The sequence below is a fragment of the Lithobates pipiens genome, unplaced genomic scaffold (assembly GCF_037356315.1).
Source record: "Lithobates pipiens isolate NorthernLeopardFrog02 unplaced genomic scaffold, aLitPip1_a1.2 Scaffold_3, whole genome shotgun sequence".
Taxonomy (NCBI): domain Eukaryota; kingdom Metazoa; phylum Chordata; class Amphibia; order Anura; family Ranidae; genus Lithobates; species Lithobates pipiens.
Window position 1 is genome coordinate 123,718,750 of NW_027507790.1, and position 25,419 is coordinate 123,744,168.

A 25,419-nucleotide genomic window follows, 5' to 3' on the forward strand; every position below is an offset into this window, starting at 1 on the left:
TGACCCAAACCCACTTTTGGTTTTAATCCCAGTCCCAATAGATGGTATTAGGAGGGAGAACCATAGAAGGACCTGGTTCCCTGTATGTGTATGTCTCCTTCCAGTGTTTCCACATATAATTAGACTGCTGAAATTTCAGAGCTCCCTACTCGAAAGAGCTGGGATTACGCATTAAGATATCTGATCCAGCGCAGGAAAGCAGGACGTTAATAAAAAAAAGCAAATAAACCACTCACACGTAGTAGAATAAGATGATAGAGAACAGAAATTGCCAATTGTGAAAGACTTCACTACCTTGAAATGTGTAGCCACACCCGCTTCATGCCTTCCGGTGTGTGACATATTTGGCCAAGTTCCCATGCTGTCAGATCAGCATCAGAGCTTGTATAGCCTCTCTTATTGGTGGGTTGCTGCTCCCTATCACCTCTGCACTGCTTGGGTTTCTGGATGACAGCAAAAAGGAGCTCATGAAACACACATTTTATTCTACTATACGAGTGGTTTATAGGGTTTTTGTTGATAAATTAATCTTACATACAGCATTTAGAAGCATCCTCTTGTGTTTTTCACCTACGTCCACACTACTACAGAGTAGAGCTGCAACTAACGATTAATTTGTCTGTCGACTAATCTATCGATTATTTCTTCGATTAGTCAACAACTATCCGATTATTTTTTTATTTTAATTTTTTAATGAATCTAGTGTTTTTTTTTGATTAGCTATGCATTGCAGGGCAGGGCAGAGTATTGCAGGGCAGGGCAGAGTATAGCATAGCGCATAGTAGGGCAGGGCAGAGTATAGTATAGTATTGCAGGGCAGAGTATAGCAGGGCAGGGCAGAGCAGAGTATGGCATGGCAGGGCAGGGCAGAGTATGGCATGGCAGGGCAGAGTATGGCATGGCAGGGCAGAGTATGGCATGGCAGGGCAGAGTATGGCATGGCAGGGCAGAGTATGGCATGGCAGGGCAGAGTATGGCATGGCAGGGCAGAGTATGGCATGGCAGGGCAGAGTATGGCATGGCAGGGCAGAGTATGGCATGGCAGGGCAGAGTATGGCATGGCAGGGCAGAGTATGGCATGGCAGGGCAGAGTATGGCATGGCAGGGCAGAGTATGGCATGGCAGGGCAGAGTATGGCATGGCAGGGCAGAGTATGGCATGGCAGGGCAGAGTATGGCATGGCAGGGCAGAGTATGGCATGGCATGGCAGGGTATGGCATGGCAGAGCAGGGTATGGCAGGGTATGGCAGGGCAGGGCATGGCAGGGCAGGGCAGGGTATGGCAGGGCAGGGCATGGCAGGGCAGGGCATGGCAGGGCAGGGCAGAGTATGGCAGGGCAGAGTATGGCATGGCAGAGTATGGCATGGCAGGGCAGAGTATGGCATGGCAGGGCAGAGTATGGCATGGCAGGGCAGAGTATGGCATGGCAGGGCAGAGTATGGCATGGCAGGGCAGAGTATGGCATGGCAGGGCAGAGTATGGCAGGGCAGAGTATGGCAGGGCAGAGTATGGCAGGGCAGAGTATGGCAGGGCAGAGTATGGCAGGGCAGAGTATGGCAGGGCAGAGTATGGCAGGGCAGAGTATGGCAGGGCAGAGTATGGCAGGGCAGAGTATGGCAGGGCAGAGTATGGCAGGGCAGAGTATGGCAGGGCAGAGTATGGCAGGGCAGAGTATGGCAGGGCAGAGTATGGCAGGGCAGAGTATGGCAGGGCAGAGTATGGCAGGGCAGAGTATGGCAGGGCAGAGTATGGCAGGGCAGAGTATGGCAGGGCAGAGTATGGCAGGGCAGAGTATGGCAGGGCAGAGTATGGCAGGGCAGAGTATGGCAGGGCAGAGTATGGCATGGCAGAGTATGGCATGGCAGAGTATGGCATGGCAGAGTATGGCATGGCAGAGTATGGCATGGCAGAGTATGGCATGGCAGGGCAGAGTATGGCATGGCAGGGCAGGGCAGAGTAGAGTATGGCATGGCAGGGCAGGGCAGAGTAGAGTATGGCATGGCAGGGCAGGGCAGAGTAGAGTATGGCATGGCAGGGCAGGGCAGAGCAGAGTATGGCAGGGCAGAGCAGAGCAGAGCAGAGTAGAGTATGGCATGGCAGGGCAGGGCAGGGCAGAGCAGAGTATGGCATGGCAGAGCAGAGTAGAGTATGGCATGGCAGAGCAGAGTAGAGTATGGCATTGGCAGGGTATGGAGGGATAGCTGCATCCATCCGACCTCTCCCCTCCACTGCACAGATCAGTACAGAGAGGGGAGAGAGAAACCGGCGTCATGTCATGACGCCGGTTTGTTTACAAGTGATCGCTCCATCGGAGCGATCACATTGTAAACACCTGGGTGTAGAAAGATGGCCGCCGCTTCGGAGCTAGGCCGAAGCCACGGCCTCTCATAAGGCCGAGACCGCGGAGCGCTCCGCGGAGCGCGGCATGTGCGCACGGATCGGTGACGATCCGTTGCACCCCTAGGGACGGCGGCACGGAGGGGGAGAAGAGAGGGGGACGGCGGCACGGAGGGGGGAGAAGAGAGGGGGGACGGCGGCACGGAGGGGAGCGGTAAATGCTAAGCACTGCCCCCACTGTGACGCATCGACGACCTACACGCACGTCGACGTATTTTCTTAGTCGACGTAGTCGATTACGTTGACGCGTCGTGGCAGCTCTACTACAGAGAGGGAGCATACTGTAGTTACAGGTTTCTCCATGAATACATTCATCCCCTATAGCATTTAATCCCATTAGGGCACTAACTGGCAGATCAGAGACCAGTGGTAGACAGGCAAAGCGGTTGCAAGGCCCTCCTTTGCAAGCATGCTAGCTTCTGTCACAAGTCCACTTTAACTTTTCCAAAAGAACTTTGCTTTAACTATCTGATTTCTATCCTTTCAGAAGTCTACATTGAGGCTGCTGTGATCAGAAGAGAGTGATGAAATTGTGCATTGGATTCTACTAGAATTTCACCACAAACCAAACACGCTTCCAAAAGCAGCATCTGCATTCTGCAATGCATTTTCAAGGAAGACTGGAGCTGGTTCTAAAAAAGAAAACTGAACACCAGGCTAATGTAAAAAAATAAACTAATGTATGAGAAAATAGTAACAACCAGACAGCTAGCATTTTCAGAAGCTGGTCAGCTATGGCATGGCTGGTTTGTTGTAAAGTGTACATATAACAAACTTGTTTGGTTTCAGGTTTTTACCAAAAACTGAGTTTTCAGAGAGAAAGTGAGGAACATCCCAAGTGCTGCACAAAAATAAAAATGTTCTTCATTAGTAGAGTGGGGGAAGGCAGTTTTGTCTGTCTGTATCCCGTTGCAGATTTTTTCCTCACTTCCTACATGATGAAATTGTTGTCAGTTGGACAGGAAGGAGGGACTAAATCTATGGAAAGCAGGAAAAAAAAAAAAAACAACACACACCTCGAAAAAACAGGAGTTCCAATTCTTCCTCACTCCATCCAAAATCAGGGAAAAGTTTCTGCCTTGACATGCACTTTCAGAGTTAGCACAGCAGATAGCTGGTCGCGGAGTCACCACTTGCCTATTAGAACGATACAGTAGCTCATTCAATTACAGAAGTGTCCAACCACTCTTTCGATGCAGAAGAGAATATGCCTGGAGCAGGTTGAAGGAACCGCTGAAGGATATTGTGGCCTTCCTTTAATAGCTGTATAGTCCTTGTTTCAACCCAATCTTCCCCCTTCACGGCGGGTTCCTGGCACTTTAGGACCTTCACGGACTGGGTACCCCTTTCATGTTTAGGGTCCACTCCCTTGGACCTGTACAGCACCTTGCAGGACTGCCTTAGCGCTGTAGTGTTCAGGATTCCACTTGGCAGGGTCTAGCACCCAGAGGCCGCATTATAGGCAAAACCTTGCAGGATCTTTAGTCTTCTTTGTGAGGCTCGGGTACCATTTACCTAAGCATATAAAGCCTGTCTCAAATGGATTCGATTGCTCAATCCTTTGATTACTTTAAGAACCGTTTGTGGGACTAGAGACCTGGAGCTCAGAGAGCTCAAACAACTGTGCCATCCACCTCGCAGACACTGGTAAAAAACTGAAGTACTATGGAAGGAATTATATAGAGGATCACTTCCAGTGTCCACTCACCTAGAGATGAAGTATAACCGAGCAGGTAATGAATATTAGCCTAACTCTGTGTCCCATGATGTATGAAAAAGAAAATGTTGACTTTGTCCCAAAGAACACGATTCCAGTGTCAAGCACAGAGGTGGAAACATTATGCTTTGGGTCTGTTTCTCTGCTAAAGGTACAGACTGACTTTGCCGCACTGGAGGGGCCATAAATTGTAAAATCTTGGATGAGAACCTTCTTCCCTCAGCCAGAACACTGAAGACGGGTCGTGGATGGATCTTCCAGGATGACAATGACCCAAAACATACCACTAAGGCAACAAAGAAGTGGCTCAAGAAGAAGCACATTAAGTTCATGGTGTGGCCTAGCCAGTCACCAGACATTAATCCTATAGAAAATTTATGGAGGGAGTGAAAACTTCTTGCCAAGAGACACAAAGAAACCTTAAGGATTTAGAGAAGATATATAAAGAAGGGTGGATCAAAATCCCTCCTGAGATGTGTGCAAATCTGGTCACCAACTATAAGAAACGTCTTACCTCTGCTTGCCAACAAGGGTTTCTCCACCAATACCAAATCATGTTATGTTATGCTTGGGGATCAAATACTTATTTTACGCACTGAACTGCAACTCAAATTATAGCATTGGTTTTATATGGGTTTTTTTTTTTCAGGATTTTTGGTTGATATTTTGTCTATTACTTATAATACACCTATGATAAAAAAAAAAAAAATATAGCCCCTTCATTTCTTTGTAAGTGGGTGAACTTACAAAATCTGCAGGGGATCAAATTATCTTCCCCACAGTATGGGATTTTTTTTATACTTTCAATGATAATGGTAAAACAAGACAAATAGAGAAAGTGAATCTCCCCAACAGGAGCAGACACAGCAATAGTGAAAGGTGTTCTAATAACGTCCGCGCCTCTATCGCACAAAAACAAACAAAAGTGGTCTTTAGTTACACTTTAACCGCTTACCGGCCACCTGCCACGGTTATACTGCTGTAAGGTGGCTGGATAGCACAAATCGCCGTACCCATATGTCGGTCTGTGCATGCGATATAGTGGGAGTGCGCCCGCAGGTCCGACTGAGTCGACGTACGCTGGCGATCGCAGTATACAGAGGCAGAACAGAGATCTGCTTATGTAAATAAGGCAGATCCCTGTTCTAACAGGAGACGTCATGGAGATCTGCTATTCCTAATCATCGGGAACAGTGATCTCTGTGGTGTTCCAGGCAGCCCAGCCCCCGAACGGATCACACCCAGGGAACACAGTTAACCCCTTCCCTGCCAGTGTCATTTATACATTGATCAGTGCATTTTTATAGCACTAATCAATGTAATAATGTCACTGGTCCCGAAAGTGTCATTTGGGGGCAGATTTTTCCACCGCAAAGCCGCAGATTGCCGCCATCACCAGTAAAAACATAAAAAATAAAAAAAGTCCCTAAATCTATCCCTAGGTTTTAAAACCTTTGCGCAAATACACACACAATATATTCACATATTTACACACACACACACACACATGTACACACACACACACACAATAATTTTTTGGATATGTATTAGAGCAGAAAGTGAAAGATAAAAAAAAAAAATTCCCCAAAATTGTCACTCTTGTTTATTGCACAAAAATAGAAAACGCAGAAGTGATCAAATACCACCAAAAGAAAAAAGGACATCGATTGTTTCGGGTACTGTGTCGCATGACCACGCATTTGTCAATTGAAGCGACGCGGTGCAGTATCACAAAAAACGGTCTGGTCAGGAAGTGGTTAAATCCTTCTGGGACTGAAGTGGTTAATATTTATTCAAAGCTATACATTGCTGATCTCCAAACAATACTAGCTTGCTGACTACTTTTGGCGGAAGTCTCTCTCCTCAACACGAATGCAGATAATATAGTCAAAGTAAAGTCCGCTCCTGGTCTGCATACTAGTTATGGGTCTGTAACAAAGCCACTAGATCAGCAGGACAGAGGTCAACAATGGCCGCTTCCATATTCTCTCTGTACAGGTTTCCTCTAATGAACAATACTTGCAAGTCATAAATCAAGACTGCAGGATCTGTTTCCTATAGAAGTATGGCAAATCCCTTGTACAGAACAGTACAAAGGTATTACCTTAAAATAGTCAATATGGACCGTGTTGTAAGGGGCACACATAGAAGCTTTTGATCTTTTAAGTTATGTGTGCTATACATTGTAGACCTGACCTCAAAGCTGAAATTTTAAAGGTCCATTTAAAAATAGTCAAGATGAATGCAAGCCAAAATAAAGAAGAATGGCAAGAAAAGTTTTCTTCCAACCCCCCTCTCTACAGCAGTTTCTTTTGATTATGGCCAGGTCTTTTGTCCAGATTCTACAGCTTATAAAAAGCTTTAAAAAAAAAAAAAAAAAAAAAAAGTTAACCGTCCAATGTTTTATCCCCATAGCCAATCTGAAAAAGTACAATTTAATGAATGGTTTTCAGATTCCTGGGAAGTGAAAAAAAATATCAGGAAACTGCAGCAAGACAGAAAATAAGATGGATCCTATATGCCAATAAAGTGTATTGAAGAAAAGTGAACTTTCCCAATTATCAAAAGTCAGTTCCAAAGGCAACTCCTTTTACCTAAAAATTAGCTAAACAATTTGAAATTGATGGTAAGGCTGGGCATAGAGGGAGCCAATTTCTTTCTGTCCCTGCCAGAACACAGCGATTATAAAACATTACATGGAATGTTTGGCCTTGGTGCAGACACAGAAGGTGGCACACACAGGTTAAAATGGCAAATAAAAAGGTTAATTTTCCACATTTGTGGCTTTTTAAAATCACAATTAGTGTCTGTGTATAAAATAGTCAATGGAGTTTGTTAGCACTCACATGGATGCACTAAGCAGGCTTCACAACCGGGCACCCACGGCACACGCGCGAGCTGTGATATGCCACGCAGTCATCTGGGACCTGTCACGTGTCCCAGATGACTGACTGCACCAAGGGGAAGTGATGTCAGGTGCCCGGGCACTGAAGGAGGCAGACTACGAGGGACCCCCTAGCAACAGGCACTTAGAGGCGAGTTCAATAATTTTTTTTATTTTATTTTTTTTTAGGAATTTTAATACTATTTTTTGGGTTGGAGGGGGCGACACCACTTTAAATAAAAGCCAGGGTATGCAAACTTTTGAGCACGACTGTATTAAGCCATAGCTTTGACACTGGGTGAGGAAACCATGTCAGATATAAAGAAAAAGGGCAGGCTGTTTTGATATACTGGAAAGATAATTAAGGACATGCTTGGACTCTCTCTAGAGTTCTGTAATGAATAGGCTTAGGTGGGTAAATCCAGACATTCCACAAGTTCCTTTGCAGTGATGGATTTTCTTAGCGAGGAGTGCAGCAACACAACTAACCGTAAACCAGAGGATGCATTTGTGGAGGACTGTGTCGCCATCTGGTGTTCAGAAGATAAACAAATCAACTATAGAATTTTGGTTTTCATTACTGCTACATTATTGGAAAACATTCCTTTTCTTGAAACCAAGAAAAGCAAAAGCTGAATAGTTTAGAAAAAAAAAAAGTGTACCAGAAAAATTGTGTGGGCAAAAAACGGTACGCTTTGAAATTTCTTGTATAGACTAAAAGCAAATATATGCTGTTACATAAACTGAAAAAGCATCTTATTTTCATGTCAATAACTTTATTTTCATTTTATGAAATGACTTAAAGTAGTTGAAAACCCTTACAAACCACTCTGACCTATAGGCAAGCCTAGATTAAGGCTTACCTGTAGGTCCTAGAAATATCTCCTAAACCTACACAGTTTAGAAGATATTTGCCAAAAGACAGGCACCGCTGTCTACGGCGCATGCGCACAGGTGCACTGAGCGCGCCGCCGTTAACGGCGATGTGCCGCGAGTGGCGGTTCCAGTGCGCATGCAGGGAGTGACATCATCGCGGCTCCATCGAATGACAGCGCTGGAGCAGCGAGACCCACCAAGGAGATGGAGGCTCCGTACACAAGGGGACAGCGGTGACTTCGCTGGCTCCTGTGTCAGGCAAGTGACACAGAATGGACTACTATGTGATGCATTGTAGTCCATTATGCTTTACCTTTGCAGGGAATCAAAGAGGAAGTAACACCACTGCTCAGGATTTACTTCCTCTTTAACAGAACATTAATCTGGACTTCCTAGGGTCTGCCTAAAATGTTTCCTTCAGGAGAAAAATCAGTTATGAAAACACACTTGTGAAGGAATCATTCTAATTGAAGCTGAACCCCAAGCAGTTGTAGTACAGGGAAATGTGCACCCAAAGTTCTGTTGGGCTGGTTATGTATAGACCAACCTATAGAATATGTTTATATCATATATATCAGGGCTCAAATCCCAGGTGCCAGGTCGCCATTGCAAAATGCAACGCCAGGCAGCCGATCCAGAGCAAACATAAGAAAAAAAAATCCAGCCGGCCAAGTAGCAGAATCCAGCCCACACAGCAAGCCACAACAAAAAGTTCAGCCCCAACAACCTCAGGTGTCTAATCCCCACACAGAGAGCCTCAAAAAGGACAAGCGGTCCCAAAACCACCCAGTGAGAAAGCCATCCCACCCAGTCCCCTCCATGTGAAAATTCAAGATCTGTCACCTCCATCGCAGAAAATAAAGCTTTGTTAGAAAAAAAAAAAAAAAGCAAACAAAAACTGGCTCCTAACTTTTAGCTGGTTCCTAAAATTCAAATCAAATGTATCAAGTCCTGATATATACAGTGGGCATAGAAAAGAATCACCTCCCCTAATGAAATAATTACATTTTGTAGCTTTGGAGCCTGAAAGAGAGACACAGTGTGGTTTATCCAGCTGTATTTAGTGCAACTTATAAAATTAAAGTGAAAAAGACATAAAAACAGGTCAGAAAAAAAAAAGAAAGAAAAAGCTAATTCAAAAACAGAATCACTGAGTTGGAAAAAGGATCCCCCCCCCCCCTTGTGTCAGCACTGGAAGCACCTTTTGCTTTAAAATTACAGCCTTTAGTCTGTTGGGATAGGTCTCTACTAACTTTGCACTCTAAACTTTGAAATATTTGCCCACTCTTCTTTGCAGAACTGATCAAATTCAGTTAAATTTTATGGTGATCTTTAATGGACTTTAAATCTCGGCTCTGGCTATGCCATGCAAGGACATTCTCCTTCAACCACCATGTGGTCATTTTTTCTGTGTGCTTTGGGTTATTGTCACGTTGGAAGGTAAACCTTCTCATTGACAACTTTCTGGCAGAGGGAAGCAGATTTTCCTCATTAATTTGATGGCATTTTGTCCCATCCATTTTTCCTTCTATCCTGACAAGTGCTCCAGTCCCTGCTGCAGAGAAACACCCCCAAAACAGGACATTACCAACTTCGTGCTTTACTGTAGGAATGGTATTATTTGAATAATGATCTGTATTGGATTTCTGCCAGACAAATAATTTGGTGTTGAGGCCAAATAATTCAAATTTTAGTCTCATCTGGTCAGAACACCTTTTTCCATGTGGCCTCAGAATCTTCAAGGTGCATTTTGGCAAAGCTGAAAGGTGACTACATGTGGTCTGTCTTGAGTGGCGGCTTTTTTATTACATCCCTCCAATACAAGCCACATTTGTGGAGAATTTTTGATATTGTTGTCACATGCACACAATGACAACACTCTCAAATTCCTACAACTGCTTGTGTTGCTGTAGGACTCTAGGTAGCCGCTCGTCTCCTCCTGGCTCCTTCATCCAGTTTTGAGCGACATCCTAAACCAGGGAGGGTCTGTGTTGTGCCAAATACCTTCCACTTCTTAATAATAGGCGTCACTGTGCTTCTAGATAAAGCCTTTGAAATTTTTGTGTATCCATCTCCTGACTTGTGCCTGTCCACAACTTTATCCTGGAGATCCCAGTGACCGTGCCATGCCACTCATAGTTGGTTTGGTTCAGTTGCACTACCAGGGACTGAAATGCTCCAGGAAAGCCCTTTTCATGCTGAGCTGATCAAAATGACCACAGCTGATCACAGTTGAAAGTCAAATGGCTTTGTGTGTCATTGCGAGGGTGATGAGCTACACCTGATTGAGTTTATAAGTAATTTTTAGGAGGGAGGTGATCAGTTTTCCAACTGTCAGGGCTGGGCTCAGCCCTTCCTTCTCTGAGCTGGCTGCTTAGCTGTCGGCTAATTGTCAACTCCCATCTCTCTCCACAGTTACTCAGCTGTTGTGGATTCTGCTCATCAGTCCTGCCTACTTAAAGCCATCTAGCTCACTTGATCTCTACCTTCGCCTTGGTCACATCACAAGAAACCATCTCCTGCATGCTGTTCCTCTACTTGGATCCCTGACTTCTGGCCTACTACCAGATCTGGTTACTGAACTCAGGGGGAGAGGGGAGAAGGGAGAGATTTTTTTTACTTGAAATCGCACCTGAACCAGCTCCATAGAGAAGGCTGCTGGTTCATATGTCAAGTGAATTAGATGCGGTTCAAAGCGCAGCCAATTCACATATAGGTGAACAGAGCCTTAAGCCCCATACACACCATCAGATTTTCTGCTGATTTTTTTCCTTCAGATTTACCAAAACCATATAATATGAGGTCAAACCTTAGGAGTTTCAATTTGTATGCAATCAGGCAGGCCCTTGCACTACATGGTTTTGGTAAATCTGAAGGCAAAAATCAGCAGAAAATCTGATAGTGTGTATGGGGCTTTAGACTGGGGTGCCATGCAATTTATGATCAACTACAGGAAAACCGATTATTTCTTATAGATTCACAGATAACATTTCCTGAAAGTATTTATTGATTCGTTGTTTTAGTCCTCTTGCAGGCAGTGTTGAAATTTGATAAGGGAGTCATTCAGTCTCACATACCAGGACCACAGCCCAGCAAATCTAAGTGAAATGGAAGTTAAACGGTGATTGGACAAAGTCTGGATCATGGCCAAGCACAGTAATATTTACACAGACAAAATACTACCAGGGAAGATAATCAATATGGAAGGAAACGGACATGGGGGAAAAAAGTAATGAGCAAATCTCAATAAAGAAAAGTAGTCTGAAAATGTAATCAAGTTGTTAGCCATTTGTAACAATTGACAAAGCCAGGGAGTAAGTTTGATATAATAATATATATATATAAAAAATGTGAAATTCTGCATTAAATTGGCCAAATTTGCCATAGACACATCTGAAATGATTCGGCAAGTTTACGCCGATGCTGCAAAGAGCTGAAGATCCAGCTCAAAGGTCGCCGCTTTGACACCACTGCGAATAGCAGAAGTGGCTTGTCCTGCATCGAAAAGACGACTTCCAGGACATGTTCCAGAAGTGGCAGGGGCTCTGTATTGCTTTCTATTTTGAAGGCGATAGTGTGTAAACATAGATAAAAGTACTTTCTTGTAAACAGAGCTAGTCTCAACTTTTCGATACCACCTCGTATAGTACCAAGAAGTATCAGTCCACAAACTAAGTGTACAGAGCAGTCATGTACAGAGAATAAAATCCGATTACCAGCAATGTCTGTATCATTACAAAATATTTCCACTAGCCATTATAAACAAAAAAAAAAAAAAATGTATCAGCCAAAATGCCAACAAATTACCGTATATACTCGAGTATAAGCCGAGATTTTCAGCCTCTTTTTTGAGGCTGAAAGTGCCCCCCTCGGCTTATACTCGAGTCATCGCTGTCTGCCTGCTCGATCAGCGTGTCGAGCAGACAGACGGCGGACATTCTACCCTTCAAACGCCGCGCCTCCGTCTGTGATAGGCGGAGCACTCAATTTCCCAGCAGTCAGCGGTCCGCCTATCACGGACATCGGCTCATCCTCGTACTACGGACGAGGATGAGAGGATGCCCGTGATAGGCGGAACACAGACTGCTGGGAAATTGAGTGTTCCGCCTATCACAGACGGAGGCGCGGCTTTTGAAAAGAGGAATGGCCGCCGAGGCGATCCTGGCAAGGCACGGGACGGAGGCAAGGCAAGGCACGGCACGGCACGGGACGGAGGCAAGGCACGGGACGGAGGCAAGGCACGGCACGGGACGGAGGCAAGGCACGACACGGGACGGAGGCAAGGCACGACACGGGACGGAGGCAAGGCACGACACGGGACGGAGGCAAGGAGGCAAGGCACGGCACGGGACGGCACGGGACGGAGGCAAGGAGGCAAGGCACGGGACGGAGGCTCGGGACACAGGCTCGGGACACAGGTAGGCTGGACACACACACACACACACACACACACGGATGGACACACACACACAGGGATGGATGGAGACACACACACACACACACACACACACACAGGGATGGATGGATGGACACACACACACACACAGGGATGGATGGATGGACACACACACACACACACACAGGGATGGATGGACACACAGGGACGGACGGACACACAGGGACGGACGGACACACAGGGACGGACGGACACACAGGGACGGACGGACACACAGGGACGGACGGACACACAGGGACGGACGGACACACAGGGACGGACGGACACACAGGGACGGACGGACACACAGGGACGGACGGACACACAGGGACGGACGGACACACAGGGACGGACGGACACACAGGGACGGACGGACACACAGGGACGGACGGACACACAGGGACGGACGGACACACAGGGACGGACGGACACACAGGGACGGACGGACACACAGGGACGGACAGACACACAGGGACGGACAGACACACAGGGACGGACAGACACACAGGGACGGACAGACACACAGGGACGGACAGACACACAGGGACGGACAGACACACAGGGACGGACAGACACACAGGGACGGACAGACACACAGGGACGGACAGACACACAGGGACGGACAGACACACAGGGACGGACAGACACACAGGGACGGACAGACACACAGGGACGGACAGACACACAGGGACGGACAGACACACAGGGACGGACAGACACACAGGGACGGACAGACACACAGGGACGGACAGACACACAGGGACGGACAGACACACAGGGACGGACAGACACACAGGGACGGACAGACACACAGGGACGGACAGACACACAGGGACGGACAGACACACAGGGACGGACAGACACACAGGGACGGACAGACACACAGGGACGGACAGACACACAGGGACGGACAGACACACAGGGACGGACAGACACACAGGGACGGACAGACACACAGGGACGGACAGACACACAGGGACGGACAGACACACAGGGACGGACAGACACACAGGGACGGACAGACACACAGGGACGGACAGACACACAGGGACGGACAGACACACAGGGACGGACAGACACACAGGGACGGACAGACACACAGGGACAGACAGACACACAGGGACAGACAGACACACAGGGACAGACAGACACACAGGGACAGACAGACACACAGGGACAGACAGACACACAGGGACAGACAGACACACAGGGACAGACAGACACACAGGGACAGACAGACACACAGGGACGGACAGACACACAGGGACGGACAGACACACAGGGACGGACGGACACACAGGGACGGACGGACACACAGGGATGGACGGACACACAGGGATGGACGGACACACACACAGGGATGGACGGACACACACAGGGATGGACAGCCATGTCTCACCCTCGGCTTATACACGAGTCAATAAGTTTGCCAGTTTTTTTGGGGGTAAATTGGGGGCCTCGGCTTATATTCGGGTCGGCCTATACTCGAGTATATACGGTACCACTCCTGTCATGGTACCCCACTTGAGCTCCAGAAGATTTTATCCCCTGCATAACCAGGCCAATTATTTGCTATTCAGCAATGAGCTACTTTAACTGTGCGATCATGCCACACTGTACTCAAATGAAATTTATATACATTTTCTCACACCAATAGAGCTTTCCTTTGGTGGTATTTAAATTATCACTTTTTTTTTAACCACTTCCCGACCGGCGCACAACGATGTACGTCGGGAGAATGGCACGGGCAGGCAAATTGGTGTACAGGTACGTCCATTAGTAATTGCTTCCCTGCTATTGCGCGCACGTGCCGGTCGGGACCCCTGCGAGTCTGGTCGCAGGTTCTGGACTTGATCGCTGCAGGGATACCCGCGATCGTCTCATGGAGAGATGCGGAAGTAAACAGCATCTCCTTGTTCTGCCTAGCAACAAGTGACACTGATCTCTGCTCCCTGTGATTGGAGCAGAGATCAGTGTTCACTAACACACAGCCACGCCCCCCCAGTTAGTAACACGCCCCTAGGAAACACTTAACCCCTTCACTGCCAGTGTCATTTACACAGAAATCAGTGCATTTGTATAGCACTGATTGCTGTATAAAGGACAATGGTCCCAAAAATGTCCGATGTGTCTGCCAAAATGTCGCAGTCACAAAAATAAAATAATAATAATAATAATAATAATAATAATAATAATAATAATAATAATAATAATAATAATAATAATTCGCTGATCGCCGTCATTACTAGTAAAAAAAAATATATATTAATAAAAATGCCATAAAACTATCACCTATTTTGTAAATGCTATAAATACTGCGCAAACGAATCGCTTATTGCGATTTTTTTTTTTACCAGAAATATGTAGAAGGATACGTGTTGGCCTTAACTGAGAAAAAAAAGTTGTTTTTTTTATAGATTTTTGGGGGATATTAATGCAAAAAATTTGTTTTTTTCAAAATTGCCACTCTTTTTTTGTTTATAGCGCAAAAAATAAAAACCGCAGGGGTGATCAAACACCACCAAAAGAAAGCTCTATTTGCGGGGGAAAAAAAAAGTCAATTTTGTTTTTGGGAGCCACGTCGCACAAGTGCGCAATTGCCAGTTAAAGCGACGCAGTGCCGAATCGCAAAAAGTCTGGTCTTAAGCCAGCAAAATAATCCGGTCTGAAAGTGGTTAAATAAAAAAACAGACCACACATTTTGAAAAAATTTAAAATAATAAATATATATTTTTTTACTTTTGACCAGAAAACATAAAATAAATAAATACATTTTGGTCAAAATCTATTCTGCTACATGTTTTTGATTAAAAAAAAAATAATAAATTATATATCCCAATAAGTGTTTGATTGGTTTGTATGAAAGTTATTTTGCCTACAAATTTTAGTACATATATTGGAATATAAAAAAATAAAAATAAATGATACTACTAGTGGTGGTGGCAATTAGTGACTTATAGTAAAGAAAGCAATAGTGCAACTACCACTGAAATGAAGAACTGTCAATAATACAGTGATCAGTGCGAATACTATACATGGTCACTGTACTAATGACACTGGCTGGGAAGGGGTTAACATCTAGGGTGATGAAAGCAAGGACTTTAGACCCACATTAATAATACAAAGCAGTTGTAATAAAGCCTAGAGAATTACAGTGGAACTTTAGATGGCATTAAACAGAATAACAGTAGCTGAAATACATGACATATAGCTGACCGGTACTGAAGAGTAATAACAAGCGCTAAATACCTGGCGCTGTTCCTGAAAATTAAGCCAAATAACCAATTACACCACCATTTTTACTCACAAATACTAATAAAAAGATACACAGACATGACAAACACACACAGTCCTTGGTTAAGGCACTGAATAAAGCTAGAAGATGTGAAACATGAAAGCCGTTCCATTTAGCCTTTCACTCTTCTTGGAACGGTTCTCGAATACCTTCCTGTACATCAGTAGTTCTCTTTTTACTGCCTTACAGAATGTGCCCAAAGTACAGAAGAGACATGTAAGCACAGGACCAATTCCAGTACTATGTTTTTCAGTCTGCAGAGACAATGAAGATAAAAAAACACTAGAGCTGGAGTGGGGCTTTCATAAAAGACCATCAGTGATGAAATACCACCTCTGTCACAGCCTTGTGAACATGAAGTTTCTTTGAGATCTGAGATCTAGAAAGTCAGAAATTATTCAAACCAAGTTATGACTAGGGCTGAAACAACGAATCGATTATGAAATTGATTACTATTTTCATAATCGATTAATCGGCCAGTAACATAATGGGGTAAAAAAAAATAATAAAATGAGCCCTTTATAGTACAAAAATAATCACTACTGTAAATAGTACATTCACTGTTCAACAGTAAAAAAAAAAAAAAAAAAAAAAAATTAACCCCTTCCAGTAGTGATTATCTGCTTTTTTTTGTACTATAAAGGGCTACTTTTAGTCTTTTTAACCCCATTACGTTACTAAACATCTTAGCTCTTGTACACAAGGTCAGACATTCCGACGGAAAATGTCCGATCGGACCGTGTCATCAGATAATCCGACGATGTGAGGGCTCCATCAGACTGTTTCCATCTGAATATCCGACGGACAAAGTTTTAGAGCTGGGCTATAAAACTTTCCAACAACATGATCCGATTGGACTTTGTCCGATTGTGTCTAGAGACTTCCGATCAGACAAAGTGCCACGCATGCTCAGATCAAATTTCTAGACCAAAGCTATTGGCTACTAGCCTGAACGTAGTCTCGTCGTAATGAAATAACGTCATCACGTTCTGAACGATCAGATTTTCCGACAACTTTGTCCGACCGTGTGTATGCAACAGTTTCTGACACAACCCAACGGATTTGGTTGTCAGAATGTCCGACTGTGTGTACAAGGGCTTAGACCTGGTTCACATCTACAGTGCCTTGCGAAAGTATTCGCCCCCTTGAACTTTTCAACCTTTTGCCACATTTCAGACTTCAAACATAAAGATATAAAAAATTTTGTGAAGAATCACCAACAACAAGTGAGCAAAAAAAAACTGAAAAGTGGTGCGTGCAAAATCATTCTGCCCCTTTACTTTCAGTGCAGCAAACTCACTCCAGAAGTTCAGCGAGGATCTCCGAATGATCCAATGTTGTCCTAAATGACTGATGGTGATAAATAGAATCCACCTGTGTGTAATCAAGTCTCTGTATAAATGCACCTGCTCTGTGATAGTCTCAGGGTTCTGTTGAAAGCCCAGAGAGCATCATGAAGACCAAGGAACACACCAGGCAGGTCCGTAATACTGTTGTGGAGAAGTTTAAAGCCGGATTTGGATACAAAAAGATTTCCCAAGGTTTAAACATCCCAAGGAGCACTGTGCAAGCGATCATTTTGAAATGGAAGGAGTATCAGACCACTGCAAATCTACCAAGACCTGGCCGTCCCTCTAAACTTTCAGCTCAGACAAGGAGAAGACTGATCACAGATGCAGCCAAGAGGCCCATGATCACTGTGGATGAACTGCAGAGAACTACAGCTGAGGTGGGAGAGTCTGTCCATAGGACAACAATCAATCAGTCGTACACTGCACAAATCTGGCCTTTATGGAAGAGTGGCAAGCAGAAGGCCATTTCTCAAAGATATCCATAAAAAAAGTCTCATCTAAAGTTTGCCACAAGCCACCTGGGAGACACACCAAACATGTGGAAGAAGGTGCTCTGGTCAGATGAAACCAAAATCAAACTTTTTGCCCACAATGCAAAACGATACGTTTGGCGTAAAAGCAACACAGCTCATCACCCTCAACACACCATCCCCACTGTCAAACATGGTGGTGGCAGCATCATGGTTTGGGCCTGCTTTTCTTCAGCAGGGACAGGGAAGATGGTTAAAATTGAGGGGAAGATGGATGCAGCCAAATACAGGACCATTCTGGATGAAAACCTTTTGGAGTCTGCAAAAGACCTGAAACTGGGACGGAGAATTATCTTCCAACAAGACAATGATCCCAAACATTAGGGATGCACCGAAGTTTAGTCGGCCGAAACATATCGGCCGAAAATTGTGTTTTCGGCAAATTGCCGAAAGGAAAATCTTGCCGTTATTGGGGCCGGAAATTGGGGGCGGGACCTTGTGGGGCTCCGCCCCCCTGGTGCCACCCATTGCACGGGTGTTTTCCTGGCTCGTCCCCAGTCCTCCGTCCTCCTTTCCTCCCGCCCGACAGTGCGGTGATCTCCGTGTGTCACGGAACTGTGCATTGAACTGCCTGGGCGGCTGCAGTAACAATGTCCCGCCTCCTGTGACAGACGGTACACTGATCCAATGGTGGGACATTGAATCAGCATGACGTGATTACAGGAGGCGGGACATTGTTACTGCAGCCACCCAGGCAATTCAATGCACAGCTCTGTGAAACACGGAGATCACCGCTCTGATCCGGGCTTGGGTAAGTGGAGATGCATGTGTTACATTGGATCCTTAATACATATTTGGTGGCAGTGTGCCTTAATCATACCTTTTTAGGACAAAGTAATAGAACTAATCAAATTGATTACAGAGACCACATTGGTACTTGATGCAACATGCCGCTTACTGCATATATCAAACCTGTTCCAAAAAAAATAAATAAATAAATAAATAAAGTACAAGTCTGAAACTATCTACCTCTACACCTCTGGCCACTTGTGTGAATGTAGCCATGCTATATAAACCAGGTCACAGGACAAAGGCTGTACTCCCTTTATTGGCCATATTAGAAAAAATAATAATCTTGATTTTGACCCAGCTAGGTTTTTATCGCCATGTGATAGAATGGGGAAGGGTTAAGTTATTGCTAGTAGAGGTAACGATATGAGCATTCCCAATAGAAGTCTGTTGGAACGGAACCAGGTAGCTTGCTTGGGGCCAGTTCACACCAGATGCAGTTCCGCACCGGAAACTGACTGCATGGTGTGAACTAAAGCCATTGGAATACATGGAAAACACTGTGCATGTATTTTTATCAAGTTAAAAAAGTTTCAAAAACCCAATAGATTTCGTTCCACTTCACAATTGTGTCCCACTTGTTTGTTGGTGATTCTTCACAAAAAATACATTTTTTATATCTATGTTTGAAGCCTGAAATGTGGCAAAAGGTTGAAAAGTTCAAGGGGGCCGAATACTTTTGCAAGGCACTGTATATATTATTGGTGCTTTCTGCAGAAACGCACTACAGTTCATTTACATGGTTTCCTATGGGACACGTTCATATCTGCTTTTTTCAGCTGCTGCATATTTGGAAAGAATTAGGGACTTTTAAAACGCAAAACCGTGCTTTTTTGGTTCAATATACTTCAATGGAGAAGCTGCAGAAAAGAATGTATTGCTTTTTCACAGCAATTTCTGTTTTTTAATCTGCACAAAACGCAAATTACATTAAAATCACATGCGCAAAAATCAAAAACGCACTGCAGAAACAGATCACTTGGGACTGCAAAGTCGCATGACAAGTCATACCCCATGATTTCCAACGAGTACCGTTCATATCTGTGTGACTTCAAAGTAGTCCCGGTGCTACTTTGATGCGACTTGTGGTCCATAGACCTCAACAATACACAGGCATTGCTTCAATTCGCATCAAAATTGCGGGGGGGGGGGGGGGGGACGCTGAAAAATCACGCGACTTTCAGGTCACAACAGTGGAGAGACCTAGCCTCAAAGTCTAAGGCCTGGTTTACACAATTGTGGGTGGTTGCCGAGCAGGAATTGCAACGATTCCCACACCTGCAATCAAAACGCACTGCTGTGTAAAGACACACAGGGCTCCCATTCATTCTTAAGGGAACCGCAAGGAAATCACATGCTGCAGCGAAAGCACTATGCAATTTCCCGGCCACTGCATTTCCACAAGAGGGCATGTCCCTTTTTTCTGTGGGAGTACAGAATCTTCTTCGGCAGGGTTTAAAAATTTCAAGTCCTGAGCTACTAGCCAGGCCTCAAGGGTTACTCGCCACCAGTTGTCCCACCCAACCCCTACCATGCCCCGCCCTTAATTCTGCCCCTAAACAGGCCCTCATAAATTATCTCATGAAATGACACTTAAATGTTTTATGCATAATTAAGTTATAAAAATAAATATTAAAAACTCCTCTATCCGTGCCCAACAATGCAGCCTGGGGAAGGGAGAGGAGAGCCTCCGCCCAGATGATCACAGCGCTGGGAACATAACAGCTTTAATTTCAATAGCTGTGTGTTCCCTGCCACGCGCCGTCACATACAGCCCCACCCCATTGTTCAGGGAACTTTGATAGGCAGATCACCGTCGCAGGATTGGATGGGTGATCTGTCTATCAAAGCGCCCAGACAAAGAGGAGAGTATGTGACTGTGCGCGGCGGGGGAACACACAGCTATTGAACTGAAAGCTGTTATGTTCCCTGCGCTCTGATCATCGGAATGGCAGCTCTCCTCTATCTTCTCCTCTGATCGCTGGGAGAACGGTCCCCATACGCCCCCCCCCCCAGGCAGCCATAGCTCGCCAGCCCTCAAAATCCACTCGCAAAATGTGTGGAATTTTTGAGGGCTGATCTACAGGTAAAATGAACAGCATCAAAACGGATGTCCACTGATGCCCTAAATACCAATATAAGTCCAAAGCCCATCGATGTAGACAGTTTATTTTATGTAAGCACTGGTCTCCCTGCAGAGGTCCAACAAACCTCTTGCTGCATCAAAGTTAGCTTAGCAAGGGAAACGAGTTTGGGGGGGGGGGGGGTGATCTGAAAGACATCTGTGCGGGTTCAAGCACAGATGTCAATTAAAAAAAGACCCCGAAGTCACCAAAAATAGTGCAGAATCGGTGTGGCCCTGCACCAATTCAGAAGGTGCCTTTGCCGGCAATAGGCTCTGATTTGGCATGCGATTGGGCTATTTTGATATGCACAATGTGAACAGGGGCTAAAGGAGAAGTATAGCAAAAGCTTGTTTGGCTGTACTTCTCCTGCGTTTCACAGGAGTGTAGATAGTTTTTCATGCCTATGACCCCTTTCAGCAGCCCGCTGTCGGTTGACGTTAACAGAGCCAGTCAAGGGAAAGTCTGTGACCACATGGTCAGGACCCGACCAGATGCCTGGACCGGTACCCGGCTCAGCCTCTGAGCAGGCCACTGCGAGCCCAAGCCAGTGACTGACAAGCTTTTTGCTCAGGGAGCTCTAAGAACCGAGCAATCAGAGGCGTTTGATCACTCGGTTCTCAGCCTTAGAGCCAGCTGGGGGACAGATGCTGCATCCACATAGGTAAAGTAATAAAAAAAAAAAATTCCCATACTTCACTTTTAAAAGAAGTATAGCCAAAGCTATTTTGACTATACTTTCCCGGTAGGTTACAGGAGTACACTCCTGAGACCTGTTTTAAGCGGAAATTCAGAATGTAGTACTACAGGATAACTGTACAGAATATCAATGTTACTTTGCTTGCTCTGAAGATATTACAGGTTCCCTTTAAAATCTTGGTTACAGAAATCCACATCTGAAATCATTATGGACAAGACCATGTTGACTGTCAGGAAAGAAAAGCCACTCTCCCCTCACATGGATAATACAGCTTGAAGGGCCTGACATACAGTGCACAATCAGTTCAATATTTAAATATCTAGGTCAGCCCTCCATTAATATTTCATGTCGGTGTTCTATTATTCCATGAATATTTCAGCTGCTCCATCCCACGTAAGTTGATATGACAAGAAAGGATCAATAACATGCTCGGCAATGACATTTAAGCAATATAATTACCTTCAGAGAAAAACAAAGAAATGCTTCATAGTTGTCAGTATAGTAAAACTTAATTCAAAGGTGAATCAGTTTTACTATACTGCCAACTATGAAGCAAGTTTTGCAACAATGACAATATGCTAAATAACCCACCAGAACCAATTCAAAAATATTCATCACTGCTCCATGTCTAACTGCATAAAATTCAAGCAGTTTCTATGGCGTATAACTATTTTCAAAGCCATATTAAATGTGTCTACTTACTCATGTAATTTCAAACACTCAATGAACTGTATATTGTCTAACAAACTGTCTACAATAGCTGGAGGAATGCATATTTTAAACTTACTCCCTTGTAAGCCATATTGTGCCTAAAACTAAAAATTTAAAAAATACAACTTCCCCAGCAAAAGAACAAACACTTGCCTCTCTGGCTGCTCGTGCCATAAGTAAATGGAACATCGCCACTTGAAAAATCTTTTAGAACCTGACATTTCTTGGAGTACCAGATTCCTGTTCTTATATGAACACCCCCCTCATAGTTTCCCCTTCTGATACCTACATCATAACGGTGCACAATTATGCAGGGGGTGGCAGACCGGACCACAGATTACAGAAGACGACCAGAAATCTCAACATCCCAGTAATGTCCCTTTCTGAAGATTCTTTAGATACTGGTTTCTCCTTACTATGCAGGAGACTGGCAACATGGGTAAGTAGGAGAGGTGGGCCAAGTTGCTTTATGCAGGGGCAGATTTTAAGTTTACCGTTAAGCTTTGACAAGTATTATGTGCCTGCAGACCTTGCTTGTATACTATCACGTAGCTCTGTTGCACTCTGGGAATTCCAAAATATTCATACATCACACATTGTCATGCCGTTCTAAAGTGTGGATTGCCAGAAGAAAGTGCCTATGCAGGAGTTTCTGAAAAGTTTAAACTTGCATAGCAGTATCTAGGGATCCCTCAGCACTGTAGAGGCACGTTGATGTCAGCAATAATAGTCTGCAGGCACCAGAAAAAGCACACAAAAAACTTCCAGGGGTGGTTTAATTATTATACAGCACTAATATAGCGCAAACACTTTGCGCATCGCTTAACAAAATGAAGCCAGACATTACAGTTTCATTACGATTTGGTACAAGAGGAATCAGAGGGCCCTGCTCATTAGAGCTTACGATCTAAAAGGAAGGGTCAATTGATACAAAAGGTAATAGCTGTGGGGATGAGCTGATGGAGAAAGTAAAACAATATTAGTTAGAAGCACGATAGGCTTCTTTAAAGAGAAGGTTTTCAGGGATCGTCTAAAGATGGATTAGGAGACAGTTGGACAGATAGGGGTAGGGGGTTCCAAAGGATGGGAGAAGCTCTGAAGAAATCCTGGAGGTGAGCATGGGAGGAGGTGACAAGGGAGCTAGAGAGCAGGAGGTCTTGGGAGGAACGAAGAGAGCGGCTTGTTTGGGTTTTTTGGGACTAAGTTAGTGATGTAGTTGGGGGCAGAGTTACGGATGGCTTTGTAAATTATTGTTAGTAATAAGTGGTTACTAAGCAACCTATGCTTTAACAACCTTGCATTTTTCTAGTGTACAGCAGTTTTTGTGCATACAATACTTACTTGTATAAGATCTAGAATACCAAGTTCACTTTCTGAAGAATCCACACAAAAGACAAAATATAATGTTGCATAGTGTCGATAGATGAGCTTATTGTCAGATCCTCCTATTAATCTAAAAAGAAAAAAAAAAAAAAAAAAAAAAAAATTATATAGGATTTGTCATTCCCACGAGAATATCTTGAAATTCTTCTTTGCTTTGTATCATCCGTACTTCAATATGTCTACTTTTTATTTCTGGTATCACATAATTTGTCTTATATTCTGTACATGTAATTTATTTTAACATAAAATAAAAAATTTTGAACGAGGAAGAAAAAAAAAAAAAAAAAAAAATATATATATATATATATATATATATATATATATATATATATATATATATATATATATATATATATATATATATATATATATATATATATATATATATATATATATATATATATATATATATATATATATATATATATATATATATATATATATATATATATATATATATATATATATATATATATATATATATATATATATATATATATATATATATATATATATAGGATTTTAAATACATTGATAAAAAAAAGTTTCATGAGATTTTAGCATCATGGATAAAGTTTCCTATTGGATGTGATATCATATGCTCTGAAGATCAGCCATTTGAAACGGGCAGATTCTTGGAGAGACAGGCCTGCTCATTTTTCTTGTTTTTTTTACAAAAGTCTATTGGAATGTTCCATTTATGATACCGCTACAAAATATGTGAGTGTGGATAATATTCTCTTGATAGTAACAAATATGTGGTGATATAGGATTCTAAACAGCATATCTTGAGTTTAACTCCGTTTTATCACCACATTGTAGATACGATTGACCCTGTTATAGACCACCCTGAAGAAGGAGACATTGATACTCTGAAACGCATCGGGTGAACGAGAAACTTACGGTCAATAAATTGTGGTGATTTTGTACTTTGTACACAGTACCTGTAATCATTCCAATACATTCTATCTTTATTATGTTTAATAAAATAGGTTCTTTCTATAAACTATTTGAGTGCCTTAAAAGTCAATTTAGGTGGGGATACCCTCTTCTTGTTTAGCATCATGGATTTGTCACTTTTTACTGAACTGCATAGCATAACACAAAGTGGTCATAGGGCAGATAAAAACAACTGGTTTCCTAGCCGATCAGTTCACATTACTGCTTTGCCATGTTGTGCACTGAAAACAGTACAGTATATGCAGCGCTTTTTCCCAGAACAGCAAAGTGTAAAGCCGCGTACACACGGGCGGACTGTCTGGCCAACTTAGTCCGTCGAAACACATTTCAGCGGACAGTCCGCTCGTGTGTGGGCTTCAGCGGACTTTTTCAGCGTGCAGTCTGGCGGACTAAGTATTTCGGAATTTCCGTAATATTGTCCGTCAGACTTTGGTTTCAGCAGACAATCCGCTCGTGAGTAGGCTAGTTCGACAGACTAAGTATGGCGCATGCTCAGAAAGGATTTACACGGCGAAAGGTTGCATTGCTGTGTATTGGACTTCCTATTTCTAGTCCCGTCGTACGTGCTGTACACGTCATCGCGCAAACTTTCGACGGACTGTTTTGCATCCGTGTGTGGTCAAGTCCGTTCATTCGAAAGTAGGACGGACTGTCCGTCGGATTGTCTGACGGACTAAGTTGGCCATACAGTCCGCCCGTGTGTACGCGGCTTAATTCAAACCACTGCATTGCACTTGTGCTTTGAACATGAGCAAATAAAAAAAAAAAAAAAAAAAAGAAGGAAAAAATAAAATAAGATAGATATATTTGAAAAGCATTCTTTCCAATCTAAAACACCCTACCCCATGCCCTATTTCACCCATCCAACTCCCCCAAATAATAAAAAGGGAGAATAAAAAAAAAAAAAAAAAAAAAAAAAAGAAGAAGGAGGAGAGAGAGGAAGAACATTCAAAACAGGTGAAATAATAATAATAATAAATATATATATATATATATCACACATTCCACTTCACTCACATATCAATCTATAGTAAGATCCAAAAGTCAGTACAGACATGAACATAAATACATCATGCCCTATCTAAAACCTATTTCATTCTACTAAGTCCCCTGAACTTTATTCCCCAGGATTAATGACATTCACACATAAGCAAAATACAATTATATATATATATATATATATATATATATATATATATATATATATATATATATATATATATATATATATATATATATATATATATATATATATATATATATATAT

At 43.6% G+C, this 25,419-nt stretch overlaps 1 protein-coding gene across 2 annotated transcripts in view; it reads right to left on the reverse strand.

The window, feature by feature from the left end:
* The window catches only part of AP3S1 (adaptor related protein complex 3 subunit sigma 1), an 81,233-nt gene that overhangs the window by 45,687 nt on the left and 10,127 nt on the right, over positions 1–25,419 (reverse strand). For both annotated transcript variants that reach the window (XM_077462243.1, XM_077462244.1), the window contains exon 3: positions 23,151–23,262. In XM_077462243.1, coding sequence (XP_077318369.1) covers positions 23,151–23,262 — 112 coding nt within the window. The remainder of the gene's footprint in view (positions 1–23,150; positions 23,263–25,419) is intronic.